The sequence below is a fragment of the Nelumbo lutea genome, chromosome 1, assembly GCF_056320005.1.
Source record: "Nelumbo lutea isolate HS-2025 chromosome 1, American lotus-T2T, whole genome shotgun sequence".
In the NCBI taxonomy this organism is placed as follows: domain Eukaryota; kingdom Viridiplantae; phylum Streptophyta; class Magnoliopsida; order Proteales; family Nelumbonaceae; genus Nelumbo; species Nelumbo lutea.
Genome location: NC_142684.1, coordinates 210,087,225 through 210,104,612, shown reverse-complemented (window position 1 = coordinate 210,104,612; position 17,388 = coordinate 210,087,225). Strand labels below are relative to the sequence as shown.

At 35.7% G+C, this 17,388-nt stretch overlaps 1 protein-coding gene across 1 annotated transcript; it reads left to right on the top strand.

Annotated features, from left to right (window-relative positions):
- The first annotated feature begins 9,485 nt into the window (after positions 1-9,485).
- LOC148880756 (aluminum-activated malate transporter 12-like) lies at positions 9,486-13,531 on the top strand. The gene is made up of 6 exons (XM_088962772.1): positions 9,486-9,986; positions 10,129-10,269; positions 10,463-10,735; positions 11,554-11,666; positions 11,872-12,015; positions 12,582-13,531. The coding sequence occupies exons 1-6, from the start codon at positions 9,701-9,703 to the stop codon at positions 13,215-13,217; spliced, it is 1,593 nt and encodes a 530-aa protein (XP_088818898.1). The 5' UTR covers positions 9,486-9,700; the 3' UTR covers positions 13,218-13,531.
- The last annotated feature ends 3,857 nt before the right edge of the window (positions 13,532-17,388 follow it).

Here is a 17,388-nt window from a genome sequence, read left to right as displayed (position 1 = left end):
CCCCTGAATCCCTGACAAGACATGCTACAAGACATACTTCTGAGTTCTGACCCTTGGGCATTTCGCATATGTTTGTCATAGAAAATGATTTCGTTATCTTGATTTTAGTTTTCCACAGTTGTAAAATAGGTTTTTATTTCAAAAGATTGGAACTTAGGGAGGAGCAACTGATGGTGGGACTTGGGATCAAATACCGCTGTCACCAGGGTTTGGGGGATGAGCTATCCCTGTGGAGTCTCATGAACATAAAATATTGGAGAGAAGGGCACACAATCTTTCTAATTCTTTTCTTAGAGAGGGATGCTATTGGTACAGTAATTATTGGTCTCGTACTGGATGCAGGTGCATTGAATACCACACATCTGGAACAAAGGCCAACTACTCCACTTAGTTTTCGTTATCTATCATTTAGAAAATGATCCTCAGCTTCATCATTCTCGGGGTGATTGCGGTCTTAGTCCTTATTTCATTTGCACTCATTGGTAGTGTAACTTTTAAATCTAAAAACTTGATGAAAAATTTGTCACCTTTCTCTTTAGTTTTACCTTGATTCTCTTTGGTATTAATTGGGAATATACATTACAGTGTTTTCGAATTGTTGTTGACTTGGACAGTTGGATCATTCAGCTCAGGAACCATCTAGACAATTGATTCCATTTCATCCTTAAACCAGTCTTTAGTAAAAAATCATTGATTTGGTCAGTGACCAATTGGTCCAGGTGGTCAAATTGTCAATCCCTTTTACTTGAACAATGATTTTTGATCATTTTTGTATTTTTTAAGTTAGAATAAGCTGTTCATTCAAATCGGATAGTCGAACTGCTGACCCAAGAATTAGTGACCAAAGCAATTCCGGTTCTCTTTTGATTTTTAAAACCTTGCTACATTATTTTACTATGCACAGAAAGTAAACCATAATTTATATTAAATCTATTTACACTGCCATGCATTTAATCATCTTCATCAAGCTTTTTCTCAACTATATGGGAACGGCAACATGAATCCTGTTTCCTTATTTGGTTCTTTTTGATGCTATGTTCATTTGCACTGTCATGCATTTGCACTAGTGCAAATGAATTTTTTTTTTTTTTTTTTTTGCAAATTAGTACAAATGAAAATCACACCGCCAACAAACTAAACCTAAAGATCCATAAAATCTCTCTACGCTGATTAAGGAATCGTGATTTAGATTTTTTTTTTTTTTTGTCACAAATAGGAGGAAGTCATCGCCCCTCGGCTTCACACTTTTTTTTCTTGTTTTCTGGGTCTTTCCTAGTAAAGTCATCCGTGCATTCCAACATCATAGGACTATGCATTTTAAGAAGAAATTAAAGTGGTTGGGAGACTGAAGCGTAGGTTGCTCATATCCCACTTCACACTGCAGAATTCTGGAAATTTTGATGTTAAGTAGGTAGGTCATACATTTGCAAGTCACGACTCTTTCGACATTTAAGACTTTTTTTTTATACTTTTGCCATTTTTTTTAATTAATGTTTTGAACTCAAACTTTTTTTTTTTATTTGTAATATTTTGTTGGGAAAATAACGGTTCAGCCTAAGGTCAGAATTTATAAACCCAAAATACTGTTGAGGACTTTAGGGTAGGTGCCAGCTGGAAAGTTGATGTGAATTGAAGGCGGATATTGGTGCATATAGTGTGGATTATTAACATTTTGAATATTTATAACTCTACAGCGGAAATAAAAAATCTGCATTGGACCTGCTTGCATTTTTTCATATTTTCTTCAGGAAGGGAGTGGTAGAATAGAACCAGTAAGTTTGGGTATGACCGTACGAGTTTTGAACGTACTGAAAAACAAGTTCGAGTTCAGATCAGATACCAAAACACGGTCCATCAATTATATGGAAATGTTTCCAATGTACCGCTGCAGTGCATGTTGGGACAGTATTAGGAGCCTTTTGATAGCATATCTCTACCGCTGGGAAACACTTTGAACTTTGAAATCTAATAATTTTTTCTCCTGTTTCATTGATGGGCCTATAACATTTTTTAGCCCATGAGTCATATATTTATGAGGTTCCAAATATGGGTGTTTACGGTCCGGTTCAATGTGGTTGGAGAAGATCTCAGACCAAACCAGTAATTAACGTTTTGAGAAATTTTTAAACTGAATCAAATTGTTTTTGTATGAAAATCAAACCAAACCAAACCATTTTTAATATATCTAAATGGAATGCATAAAATTATAAATATATAATGATTTTTTTTATTTTATAATAAAATAATAAATAAAAGTTTTAAGTTTTAATTTTTAGGGGAATTATTTGGGCTTTTTAATTGGGTTAAGCTCAAAAGAATCATTGAATGGTCCAAAGTCCCCAAACTGTAATAATATAATATTTATATATCATATATTCATATTATATATATTTTTGTATATAAAATTTTGATTTATGATTTATGATTTGGTTCAGTTTATAAAATTTAATAAATCAAACCGAAAAAACAAACCACAATTTAGAAAATTGTCAAATTGAACCAAACCGTTTATGGGTATAAATTGAATTAAACTGCAAGTTCGGTTTGATTCAGTTTGATTTTGCGTATAATGAACACCCCTGGTTCAAAATCCACCATGGAGTGGTGACAAGAAGAATATATGATTGGGCCTGAAAGATCATTTAGCATAAAGCATTTTTACTTACTAATACCATTAGAAAAAACTTAAAGCATGATTACGAGTAAAAAATTCAATTCTTTTTTTCTTAGCTCTCAGGGCCACTAAATGGGCTGGGATATTAATATTTACATAACAAAAAGACCTTCCTATATACACAGTAACATTGTATTAAATTCTTGAGACATTTGGACTGGATTTGGTTCACTCCGATCCAGTTTAATGTGAGTTCATTGCAAATGGATCAGGTCCAACCCAATTCAATGGATATTTTAGACCAGTCCAATTTAATGTTTGGACGATTCAAACTGTTCCAATATGTTTTAATTTAGATTAATTTTGACTCAAACCTGGTCGTCTATTGACACCTAAATTCATAATGGATGAACCAGGTCTAATCCAATTCATAAATATTTTGAACCATTGAGTCTGAAGTGGTCCAATTCAATATATCTTTGTTGGTCCATCCAATCCATCCAAATTAATTTTAGTTTGGATGGGTTCAATCCAAAACTGGTCCATATTGACACCCCTACCCTCAAGTTGACACTTAAGAGGGACAGATCTTGTGGGGTCCTGATCTTCTGAATATGCCACGTAACAAGTCTATGCCTACATTGTGAATGGTGATCACCAACGTGATAACCAAAGTCCCGGGTAGTATTGCAAGTGCCAACTGGCTAGTTGGCATGGTCTATGGCTGGTTGTAATGGAAACTTGAGTCGAATCCGACTACCTCAACCGAACCTCTCAATACAATTTGTATTAGGGAGAAAGGTTTTGAAAATGTTTTAAGCTAACGATCAATACAAAGTTACAGATTGCTCTTTCTATCTAAAATGTCAAATTGCCTCTGAAGTCTGAACCACTATTTTTTTGCAAGTGGCAAACAAAAAGGTTGAGAAGTTTAGTTTGGTCCCCTAATTCCTCCCAAGTGTCCCCTTCAGGCTGTTTTCGGCACGAGAAAACTTACGTGGGGTTGATTAGATGAATGTGCCGTGGACGCGGCAATTTTTACCAAATTAACCACTGTTGGGATTAGCCATATCATCATCACTCATCAGCTCTCAACATTAGTTGGAGAGAGAATGAGAGAGATAGGGATGGAAATGGATCCGATATTCGATCCTATTTTGTCGAATTCGGATAATCCTTGGTGGGATCTTCAGATCGGATCGGATTTGGATCGCCGCTATTCGATCCGAGAAGATCCGTTCTCATGTGTTATATATATATATAGAAATATATTATTTATATTGTATAGGAATGAGAATGAGGCGGGGTGGTGACGGAGAGTCTCTCCCCATTCTTGCCCTCACAAAAATTCCCATCCCTGTCCCTATCACCGTCCCCACTAACGGGGACAAGGCTATCCCCACCCCCGTTCCCATGAGGATTTCTATTTCCCATGATTTTTTATAATGTTAATATTTTATTTATTTATTTTATTTTATTTAAAAATAAATAAATTAAAATAATTAAAATTTACAATCCTATTATAAAAGATTCAACCATATTTTTAAAAATATTAATATATAGATGTATGTGTACATATATACATATATAACGTATGCATACATATATACATATATATTAGTGGGTAGGGGTGAGCATTTAGTTTATTCGGTTAAAAATCGAACCAAATAAACCCTAAATTTTAAATCCGAAACTGAATTACAATCAAACTAAAATAACCAAGCCAAAATTTTTGGTTCGGTTTTTGGTTAAAAACCAAATTTAATTAATATATATAATATTATATATTATAATCTATAATATATATATATATATATATATATATTATAATATATTATGAAATTGAATTTCATTATAATACGTTATAAATAAAATTTTAATATATAAATATATAGTATATTATATTAAATTTTGTATATTGTATATTATATATTACATATTATGTAATAAATTTTAATTAATTTGGTTTTTTCGGTTAACCAAATTTCTAAATCTGAGAACCGAAATTCTTAAAAACCAAATTAACATAACCGAATTACCTAAAAACTGAAAAAACAGAAACCAAAATTTTTGGTTCGGTATTTCGGTTTTAACCAAATAATGCTCACCCCTATCAATGGGGATCTCACAGAACAGAGATCGAGGTCCCGGCGGGGCGGGGAGTGCTCTCCCCATCCCCACCCTGTCCTCACTAATGGGGACGAAAATTTCCCCATCCCCATCAATGTGGGGGGAAATCATCCCCATCCCCGCCCCATTTGGGGCAGATCCCACGAGGATGGGGAAAATTGCCATCCCTAATATTGTATTTTTATAAATTTATTATACTATTTATTTTTTTCTATAAAAAGCATGTATATATAATGAAAATAATAAAAAAAATACTTGTATTTTTTGTTTTTTATTTGTTTAAATTGACATATTTTATTTTTTTCTTTTAATAATTTATTAATTAAAAAAATCAAATCAGATCCAAAGATCCAATAGGATTCGAATTCAGATAGAGTCCTATCAGATTGAAACCGACATGAACAATGTCAGATTGAATTCGAATATATCCTAATTCGAATCCAATCCGATCCGTTTACATCCCTAGAGAGATTCTGAACTGGCAACTGGTCTAGTCATAGTGCTATGTACCTAGAATCATTTCGGTATTGATCTTAAGGGTTAACGGATTGACCCGACCCATTTGCAATCCTATTGGGCTACTGGTGAGTGGTGACGTGATTCCCATGAATGGCCTTTAAAGAGTACAATCGCTGGCTTTATTTGAGTCATCCCTTGCCTTCTGTCTTGTTGTTCTTCTGTACAAAGTAGAAGACTCGTGTGAAGGTTAGTAAAGAGGGGGGCTGGACGGGAAATACAAAACTGGGTTGGGTGAATTGTCACCCCGTCAAACCCTATATACTATTGAGTATGAAGAGCAATTTGTGCATTTTTCCATTTCAGAAGGTTGAAATGTTACAAAGTTCAAGTGCTTAGAAGAGTTTTTTTTTTTTAAAGATTCATTCAAGGAAATTAAAGGAACATTTGGGTCCCTTTCTTACAAGATTCCAAAAAGTGAATTAAGTTCACCCAACTGGCATTACTATTTACAAAAGAGTTTTTATGCCTAACTCGTTTTGTCAGATCATGGGCTGTCATTATTAAGTTTATGTTTACATACAGAATTGTAATATTTTCAAAAGAAGAGAGAAGTTCATATATATAAGCATATAAGGCCTGCAGGTCCCACGTAATATGCTTATCAGTTCCCTTCAGTTTCATTAAAACCTCCTTGGTGTCCAAGAGCAAAAAACCTATTTTAATACCCATACAAAAAAGCTTTTGTAAACCTCTAATCACCGCCTGTAGTTTGTGTGGTGACACCCCAAGAACCATCCACTAAGATGATTGGGAGGTCTGTGAGGAGAGCTTCTTGCAAATTCCAATCTGATTGCAATTGTGGTGGATTCGAATTCTGAGCTCAGTTTCTTTATAGCTGTAGTAATTTTAAGCCTTTCTTAGAATTTGGAAAGGGTTTGGGTTCACTTTGTTAAAAATTTGATCATTTCTTGCATCTCATAAACTTCTAAAAGTGGCACATATCTTTGCAATGTAGTTATACTTTAGAAATTTATTCTGTAAGTGAGAATTATGTTGCCATTACCATTGGGTTAGAACCTTTTTGGCAAAGTTCAGAAAAAATTTTGGAACAAAACCAACCTAGGCCTGCATCCAAACAACCCTTGAGAGATGGCATTCCAAGAAAATGTGCTCTTGGGTTTCTAGAGATTCCTTATAAAATGTGCACCAAGTGTCTTCTCTTGTTCTGCAGATCTATATTTCTGTCTTTGTTCGAACAACCTTATGGAGGAAGTTCCACATAAAGATTTGACATTTGTGGGAGTATGGGCTTTTCCAGATTCTGGACCAACTCACTATACTTGGTTGTATTTGAGGTGGGATCTCTAGGAGTGAGTGATAAGCTGAATTCATAGTGAATTCCCCATTGTTTGTGTTCTTCCAAAGGAGTCTATTGGGCTGTTGTAGAGTCCTTAAGGGGATGCTTAGGATTGCTTCAACACTTCTTTCTTCAAATAGGTTGTTGAGAAGATCAACATTCTAGGTTTGATGATCTGTGATTAAATCACACACTTTTATGTGTAAAAGTTTTGGATTCTCAGTTCTTTTGGCCGATATGTTGCACCCTAGTTGAAGCACCCATGGGTTCACGAATGTTGAGATAGATTTGCCATCTCCAAACTTCCAAAAAAAATGAGCTTTTAGTTCATTTTTTTTAATTTAATAATGCATTTCCACCAAGTAGAGTCTATGGCTTTTGCTTTCAAATCAAGGAAACGCTACCCTTTGATGTATTTTGCTTATAGTTACTGGGTCTAAAGGCTACTCCTAAGGTTTAGGAGTCTCCAGATTGACTTTAGCATTAAGGCTTTATTCATCAAAGAGAACTTCCTTATCCCTAGTCCCCCCAAGGACTTTGGAGAGAAGATTGTAGTCCATTTCATGTTACAGCTTTTTGCTGTGTTGGAATTCTCTGCCCACCAAAAGTTCATCTACAATCTATCTAGGCTTCTACATAGAGCTGAAGGAAGGAGGCTTGTTTGCATAGCATACACAGGGGTGCTTTGGGTAACTGCTTTAATGAGGGTGGTACAGCTTGCTTGGGAGAGAGTTTTTGCTTGCTAGTGTTCTACCCTCTGAGTGGTGTAGTCTACCAGATGTTTTTTGGTGTGATTCAAACCATTTTCTCCATCTACTAGCTAGGTTCCAAGATATTTGGAGCTACAGTATATTATCTTCATTTTGACTATTCTGCTCAACAGCTTTTGGTGGGTTCCGTGCATATTTTTGTTAAACATGGAACTAGATTATGCAAAATTTATATGTTGGCCTAAAATTTGCTCAAAGAGTTTGAGGGTAGTTTTAATCTAATGGAAGGATTCAGGGTTGGCCTTGCAGAATAAGAAGTAATCATTTGCAAATAAAAGGTGGGTGATGGGCTCGGAATTTATAACTAATTTTATTCCTTGAAGTTTTGATAGACGCTCTTCTCTATGAAGCAAGACTGAGAGAGTATGCATTCCGTTAATGAAGAGGTATGATGATAGAGTCCCCTTGCCTTAAGCCTCTTTTGGTAGTAAACAAGTCAATGGATGACATATTTAACTTTATTGAGAATGATGAAGTGGGGATACACTGCCAAATCAAATAGAAGACATTTTAATAATTATACATATAAGAAGGGGTTTCATAGGATGAAAGGATCAAAATTTCATCACGTACCGGTCTCTGTTGGTCAATGAATCATCAATGTATTAAATAAAGAAGTTTGGGTGGTTTGACCTCTTTCAAACTTCAAAGTACTGATACACCCGTTGCACTGTATCAGGGTGTATCAATACTCATCGGGGCTACATGGGACTAGCCCATCCTCCAAACCCATCGGATCTCCCAATATACAGATATAGTGTCCAGTGGATAAGCGTGGGTAGATTGGGATTCTCGTCACCTAAAGTCTAATGGCAATTATATGGGATCCCTATCTTTTACATGAATCCTTGAGAGAGTATGGGTGTATAGAATTTATACTTCTTTAATTAATTAGCTTTTTTACCTTCTCATCAAACTAACTAATATTTCTAAAACATGGCTTAGGTGGCCTCATCTCATGAAATGTTGCCAATTTGGCATGATGACTGCCTGACTGGTGGGTCTCGCAATATTCCCATTTAATGAGACGAGATACGTGTCAAGAATATCAGCCCTGAGTTGGGCACCACAAATTCTCCTCGGGAAGGCAACATGGCAAGTTCTTGCCACATGTCAATTGCGGGCAAAGATTGGCCACATGGAGAGACCCTGGACCTCACGTTGAGGCGTTGGTTGGAGTGCACGGGAGAAAGCACTGCACACAGACTTACCGTCCAATCACCCTGAGCTGTGTGAAAGCAGTAACTACCCTCTCCCTCATTTTCATGCATGTGAAGAGGTTAGGCTAACCAATAAAACCCATTTTTCCTTCTCAGGTCAAAACATCCAAAACGGGTTAGGCTTAATTACTACTTGTGCTTAATTACTTAACCAATAAGTAAGGACCTCAGGAATAGGAAAGCTGTTAAATTGGGTGGTTGCTAGTTTGCTATAATCAATCTTTTAAAAATCGACCCGAATGAAATCTGATTTCCGGGTCTAACGGTTCGACCCCCGGCCCCATATATCAACAACATTTTGAATTTTGAAATTATTTTGGTTTTGGTACTTGGGGCATCTCCAACTCCATGTAATCCTAGGAAGGTAAGCTATTAAATCGGGTGGTTACTTGGTAACTCGTACTCAAATCGCTATAGACCTTTTTTTTTATATGGAGGACAACTGAAGTTTGACCCGACCAACTGACCCGCTCCATAGTTTCTGGCTTTGGTTGCTTTCCCTTTCATAGTACAGCAGTTTCAACCTGGTGGACAAATGGATCGGGTCGAATCCGAGCATTTTCACATGCATAATATGTTGCAACCTCTTTACAGATCATGCTCTTAACAAAGTAATACATCCAGAAGACTTTCTCAGTTAATAATAGTGAAGGAATTAGAGAAAAGTTGGAGAAAATCTCACTAAGTATACAGGAAATCATCACTAATTGTTGAGTATAGAAACCTTTGTTCTATTTGTTGACATCTAATTCAGTAGTTTACGTTTAACTATTTCTTGGTGAGTAGGGTTTCTCCTGTTGACTTTCAACACTTTCTGGAAAGCAACAGACTTTAACATCTACCATCGCTTTAATGGAAGGCATGTGAATGATGCAAGATTTTTTGTCTTTCTTCACTTGAAGCTGAAATATATGAAGCAACACCAGCCTCTCAGTGATGAGAGGAGGGATTCACATAACAGCCCAAACTCTCCAGTCCCCAGTCCCCACTGGCCACAGCAGAATCATAATTTGTTTATCACTTCCTATTTCACAGTACATTGCCTGAACTGAATAACAAACACCTTCAAGAACCATTAAAACTGATTTCTATACTGAAATTAGCTTCAGCCATAAACCATAGGCCCATAGTTTTGTTTTTCTGTCAAGAAATGCTCCCTAGTGATACAGGAATGGAGAAAGCCGGAAATGAAGTGAAGAAACAGATGCATTTAGGAAATGTTGTGGCAAAGATGAGAAGATTGCCTGGTTTGGTGTGGAAAAAGATATGGACAGTTGGTCGGGAAGATCCGCGAAGAGCCATTCACTCTTTGAAAGTTGGGTTGGCATTAACACTAGTCTCCCTATTGTATCTGATGGAGCCACTCTTTCAAGGAATTGGACAAAATGCCATTTGGGCTGTCATGACTGTGGTTGTGGTGCTTGAGTTTACTGCAGGTAAGAGTCTCCCTCAGATAGCTTTACTGGCCCTAAATGGGCAAAGGAGACTTTGGTGTGCATAACCACAAGCTTTTCATTGAAGAAATATGTGATCTGATGGTTCCTCTTTTTCACTTACTCATATTTGCTGGTATTTCAGGGGCAACTCTGTGCAAAGGATTGAATAGAGGAGTTGGGACTCTATGTGCTGGGTCACTGGCATTTTTCATTGAGTATATTGCAAATGAGTCGGGTCACATATTTCGAGCTATTTTTATTGCATTTGCTGTCTTTCTGATTGGTACAATTTTTATCTCCATCTGCTTAATTGGTTTCCTTTCATTTTACAGAAGGAAATTTTGATTCTTGAATTCTGTTTAGAATAAATATACAGTGATTTTCATTTATTTAATGCTGGTTCACTGTCTGAGATTCTCACTTTTACTTCCTCTCATAATCTTTCCAAACTAAGAGAAGAGTTTGAACTTGTACAGGTGCTTCAGCTACATACATGAGGTTCTTTCCATATATAAAGAAGAACTATGACTATGGCATTGTAATTTTCCTCTTAACCTTCAATCTGATTACTGTTTCAAGTTATCGCGTCCACAATGTATTGAAAATTGCACATGAACGCTTTTATACCATTGCGATTGGTTGTGGCATCTGCCTTCTCATGAGTCTGCTGGTTTTTCCAAATTGGTCTGGGGAAGATCTCCATAATTCCATAATCTTCAAGCTTGAAGGGCTAGCAGGATCAATAGAAGGTATGTGAATAACAAAACCACACATAACTGAACGACTCAAGTTTGAAATCTTTCAGCAAAATAAGTCACCATGCATGCTTCAAAATTAGGACATAATAGCTAAAATTCAGCTTCAATGTTCGGCCTGAAATTTTTCATTACTCAGTTCAGCTTGAAAACTTCTTTTTTTTTTTATGAGCAGGTGACTCAACAGAGTCAACAAGAAGTTGGCTTAAGAGCTAATAGAATGTCATTCTGTGCAGATTTGATTTGTTAAGACCTAGTTTTTTTTTCCTTTTTTTTTTTTTTTGCAATGCAATTTTATTTTCACTGATGTAAAAATATGAGAGTGCATATCATTTGAGTGCAAATTATGATTTATTTCTGTTTCAGATTTTGCCTTATCTTACCCGTTTACATTGCCAATGAAGTAAAATAAAACCTGAAATAAAAACAAGGTAAAATTCAAAGCAAAAGCAAAATCAGAAATTGAATTCTTTTCATTTGCACTTACATTCACTAGTACTAGTTCAAATTAAATGTCATCAATTGGAGATAACACATCATTATTCCTATATACGGGATCTGAGATTCAGGTGGTCTTGTATTAACTTAGCTCTGGGAGCTGTGGCATCAGAAATCCTTTTGTTAGTATTTCAAATGAGTTAATTGTACATCCATGTCACTGAGTTGATTCAAATTTTTTCATTCATGAATTTGAAGCTAGGCAGTTTGAGTTCACCCACCAGTTTTCCAACTTCTGTGTGTCTATTTGTGCATCCTTGTGTTACCATCGTTATAAACCATTCTTTGTTAGCTTATGAGGGTGAATGATGCAGATTGTGTTAATGAATACTTTCAAGATGGGGGAAACAAAACTCACTCACCAGACAATCACATCTACAAGGGCTACAAGGCAGTTTTGGACTCCAAATCCACTGAAGAGACCCTGGTAATCAATCTCTCTCACTATTGTCTGGTTTTAATTACCATTTCAATTGGACAATGCCTTACACCAAGGTGCTACACCCTGTTCAATTCTGTATCATTAGTTTTCTATTGCTTTACTCTTCATAGGAAAATATAATAAACTAAACACTTTGATGGTTGAAGAGTTGAGTTATTGATAGGGGGAATGACAATTTTGCATTGATCAGGCACTACATGCGAGTTGGGAGCCAAGGCATTCAAGACACTGTTACAGGTATCCATGGCAACAGTATGTAAAATTGGGAGCTGCTCTTCGACATTTTGGATACACAGCTGTGGCTTTACATGGTTGTGTGCAATCTGAAATTCAGGTAAAGAATCATTCATTTTAGTCTTTAATTTTGGTTTATTTTAGCATATACATCATTTATCAGAATCATTATCATCCTACCACTTTTCAATAAAAATAGGATACACTGTGACTATATCTCTTCTAAGTTCTAACAGAGGGGTGAGGCCCATTAGTCTTTAATCTGCAACCTCTGTACCAAGTGAAAAAGCATGTTGGGAACTCTGTCACAAGGTTCTTGTATTCTAAACATTTATTCTAATAACATATATGGTCATGTGGCTCCAAAAGCATAAGCTCCAATATTATCACAAGCTGTAGTAAATTTTATTAATAAAGTAGCTATACATAAGCTCTAGGTAGATATTAATACATTTAATAAGGAATGCCATTCACTCAAAAAAGATGGAGAAGTGAAGAGATTCTCCAATTTATTGTAAGCATTTCAATCAATAAGATTTTTAGCATTCCTTTGCAATTAAAACAAAAAAGAAAAAAAGATTTTGATCTCACCTTTGCACAAATTTTTCCTGTTTTAGACATGGTAGAATTTTGATCCTCTACTGATATTTGGATGATTTTGTTTAGACCCCACAGTCTGTCCTTGCTTTCTTCAAGGACCCATGCATCCGAGTAGCCAAAGAAGTATCAAAGGTATTAATGGAACTAGGAGACAGCATTAGGAATCATCGTCGCTGCTCTCCAGAGGTGCTGTCTGATCATCTTCATGAAGCTTTACAAGACCTCAATAATGCCATCAACTCCCAGCCTAGACTCTTCCTCAGCTCCAACCATAAGAAGTCCAGGAACATGATTGCTGCAGCTGCTGCAGTTGCCAATCAAAAGTCTTCCAAGGACTCTGGGGTCTCCTTATCTTCTGTCAAGACTGACACATCAGCATTGCTAGAATGGAGAACCAAACGGGTCAGTGATCATTCAGGGGAATCAGAGAGCAAATCCTTAAGGCCAACTTTGAGTAAGATCGCCATTACTAGCCTTGAATTCTCTGAAGCACTTCCATTTGCTGCCTTTGCTTCTTTGCTGGTAGAGACTGTGGCGAGGCTCGACTTTGTTATTGAAGAAGTTGAAGAACTGGGGAGGAAAGCAAGCTTCAGGGAATTAAAACCTGGTGAAGAACAGATTAATGTGACTTGTGAGAAACCGCGGGCAGGAGGGAATGCTGTGGATTTGCAGACAAATTTGGGTACTGAGGGAACAGTCTGATATGATGCTTATAGTAATGCACCATAGGCTCTGGAACCTTAATTAGCATTTGGGGTGACTAATTTGTCCTTGTCCCTGCTAAAATAATATGTAGTAAAGAAGGATATCTATGATTCCTCTTGAAAATAATTGTCATTGAGAATTGAAGTCAAACTACAGGAATTGAAACAACTCAGTATTGATTAATTTCTCGATCAAAATTAAAAAAAAAAATACTTGGGTTATTTTAGTATGTGGGTTTCACCAAGGTGATCATATGTACATTGAATTGTGCTATTTTATTTGGAGTCAATGAGACACACTTTTTGATCTTAGTTGCCCCACTATTTTCTTTATATTGACCAAATAGCCCTGAGTATGCAGTGATCTAAATTCACCAAAAGCTATTTAGATAGGATTTGTTTGGTTTGAAAGAAAAAAAAAATTAATAATAATAAGAGAATCGCTCAACAACTTTCCCTTCAGCTTTCTGTTTCTCTCTTATTTTCTATCAAACCAAACACAGCATAGGATCCCCCTGGCTGCTCCATAGAAAGCAGCGCTAAGAAAAGAAAAGGCAAGAGAAAGTACAGTAATGGTGGATGGATCCCAAATAACAGGAAGAAGAATATCAACATGATGAGATCATTTTCAACCATCATACATTTAACATTCTATATGGAGTTGAATAGATGGTTGAAATGATCAGATCATTCTGATTTTTTTGTTGGTATGATCTGTTAGTTTGGACCCATGTATCAGCTCACAAACTCCAAAGGCAAGAAAAGAAGGAATTGCTAAAAGAAATGTAATGGAGCCTAAGTAGAAGGGTTTTTAAGCGTATAAATGACTGACATGGAGAATTTCCAGATGTTTTTTATTCGGGTAAGAAGTAAGAACCCTAGGAAGGTAAGCTGTTAAGTGTTAAACTGGGTGGTTGTTACAATCAGACAATCGGATTGATTTTGGTATTTGGGTAACTCCAATTAATCCTAGAAAGGTAACCCATTAAATCGGGTGGTTACTTGGTACTAGCATTCAAATTGCTGGAGACCCTAGTTTTTATATGGGGGAGGGCAATTGAAGTTTGACCCCACCAACTAACCCGCTCCATAGTTTCTGGGTTTGGTTGCTTTTCCCCTTCATTGTACAGTTTCAACCTGGTTGATAAATGGGTCGGGTCGAGTCCAAGTATTTTCACAGGCATAATATGTTGCAACCTCTTTACAGATCATGTTGTAAACAAAGTAATACATCCAATACACTTTCAAAGTACTGTGAATAATAGTGAAGGAGTTTGGGAAAATTTGGGGATCCATCATGGAAACCCTTTAATATATGGCTAAATATCTAAAATCTCCCTTGAGAAAAATACTGAAACCTCCCCTCTTTTTTTCAAAATGTTGTAAAACCTCCTCTATTGGATGATGTCACTGACCAAAACCCTCCCGTTTGTTAGCACTTAGCGGTTGGCAATTCGTCAAGATTCATTTGTATATGACCTTATATGAGGATGATTTTTTTAAGGGTTAATTACTTTTATACCCTATATATTTGGAAAATCATTTATATATACCCTGAACAATTGTTGACTGGCCCCACACAACATAGGACCACCATTCATACACCGTTAATAGATATTAGCACCAACTCCCAAACTCTCTCAATGACAATTGAAGTTATATATATCAATGTTAAAAACCTTATTCCCAGCATTAATACCAAACAAAATCAATATTATTTTCTTTGAAAACGCAAACAGCACCGTTTTTATGATACAATGTTCCGAGAACACGGATACGAAACTCCTATAAAAACCCAAAAATAGGCAAGAATTCAATTAGTTGTGGATATTGCGTACTCGGTATATGAAAACCCAAAAGGCATGAATCTCGTCAGTGGACTTTGGGGCCTGAAGGCTGAAGAATCCTGTCCAAAGATAAAAACTCAAGCAGTGCAATCAAACAGTATTTCTCATTCTCCAATTAAATATTTTTCTTCCTTTTCTCCCTCTCCTAATACCTTTCACTCTCAGCACTTTGGATATCATTTTCACTGCAAAATGTAACCGTTAAGGTTTCATGAATTTCCCTCCCTCTGTTTTGTATTTCTATTCGTTTGGAGTTTGAAGTCGCAAGTCTCAGTTTCTTCAAAGAGTGGGGTATGTTTGAACTCGCAAGTTTCAGTTCTTCAGAGGGTGTTCAACATCAACACCATCGTGGCTGTTTTTCTTGTACAGGAAGAGTAGAGTATGTTTTAAAAATTTAATGAACAGTTAAGGTCATTTTTGTCTTTTAAATTTTATTTGTTAGATTTAACCATTGAAAGGTCAATAACAATAAGGCATGCTTAAGTTGATTTTAAAAGTTCAAAGTATATATAAATAATTAACCCTTCTTTGCCCATTTATGGTCCCTTCGCCTTTAGAACTATGGAAGTGTATTAGGTATACGTGTATTGAGTCGAAACAGCATGGGTTGAAACACATTGCCCAAACCTTAAATGCAGCCTTAAACCACTAAGCCATCTTCCCATTTTGTCCTTAAAATGAAGTAAATTAACTTTTATTTACTTTAGTATCTGATCTACATGTAGTCCAATTAAACAAACAATAATATACATTTATGTTCAATTAAAAATTAAAAAAGAATAATATTCAAAATTAATATTTTATAAATGACAATGGAATAAATATCTATCAAATTCACATTGATATCAAAAAATGATCCTTAATCTCAACAAATTTATAAAAAAACTAATAATAAAATAATTATTTTAGTAATTAAAATTTATGAATTTTCACATGATATGTGTCTTAGAAAATTTTTACATATTTTTATAAATTATTATTAATATTTTAACTTACATTAAATAACAACATAATTATTATTTACGATAATAAAGATTTTGTTTATAAATATTCGAGTATTTAATATTAAATTGAATCTATCAAAATCATTAACATGCATTTATATCAAAGAATGATTTTTTTTTAAGTTTATAAAAATAATAATAATGGAATAGAAATTTTAGTAGAGATGATATAAACTCTTTTTTATTTATAATACATAAACTCTTTTTATCTTTAAACAATACTGTCTACCACACATTGGAGAGTTTAATATTTAGTTAATTTTTTTGTTAATGTGGTAAAAATAATAAAATATAAAATTATTGATTTAATAATTAAAATATAATAGTTGTATATGATTTGTCGATGCATTATAAATAAAATTGAATGATATTTATATATGTGATTAAATTATACATTTTCCATGTATATATACCTTATTTGTGTGATTATTTTACACTTAAATTTAATATTAATAACATTTTGTGGGATTTATAATAATTTTTCTAATGTATCCGAATGTATCTATATTTTTTCACATCATATACTTTGATCCTTGGCTTGACTGGGACCAGGTACAGTGTCCACCAACTTATACACGCTACCTTGATCTGGTGATGCAAACCTTGAGCTGCTACCACTCCCTGATCCGCTCTGAGCCTCTGATGGACAGCCACCTTGGTTGCTCTAGATTTGTAGTAAGGACCATTCATTCACCATTAGAGGTGTTTGCCAAGGAGATGGCAATGCCAAGGTCTGGTAGCTGATCGAAGTCATGATTGGACCTAACTTGGTAGAGTTGTCCGCGTGATTTGATTAGTTATTTGTTGCTAGAAAATAGGAGAGAAGATCGTCCTTGTTGTAACGTTAATACAAGTGAAACCAGTGAGATTATAAACGGCATTGTGACTGAAGAGATCTTTTTCTCTTAACAAACGAACCATAATCTTCTCTTTTTGTTTTCCACGTATCACCTGCTCCCTGAACCATCAAAATCAAAATAGCTAATCCAGGCCGAGGGGAAGAGCGTTTGTTGAAGGGGTTGAAGCCTTGAAGGGACCCTTTGAGTTGCTTTTGTCGAAACGCCATTACTGTCCACCTTTGGGGACGAAGCTTGTCGGCTCAGGGCTTTGATCTGTTGTTCTTCGAACGAGGCTTTTGACGATGGCACCCTCGTTTTGTTTTGTCGCCCAAGCAACCTCTTCAAGCTGCTGAGGGCCCTGTAAAACGATTCAGGATTTTCGCCTTCTGGGTGGCCGAAGAATGCCTCGAAATGGCCGGAACTCGGGAGTAGAGATGCATGGTTAGAAGAAGCTTTGAGATAAAGAGCTTCTCAGGGTT

Excerpts from the sequence above, each read along its gene's own strand:
- LOC148880756 (XM_088962772.1), top strand. The coding sequence starts at position 9,701 with ATGCTCCCTAGTGATACAGGAATGGAGAAAGCCGGAAATGAAGTGAAG. Across the intron at positions 9,987-10,128 it reads GGTGCTTGAGTTTACTGCAG|GGGCAACTCTGTGCAAAGGA; the intron begins GTAAGAGTCTCC and ends CTGGTATTTCAG. Across the intron at positions 10,736-11,553 it reads GCTAGCAGGATCAATAGAAG|ATTGTGTTAATGAATACTTT; the intron begins GTATGTGAATAA and ends TGAATGATGCAG.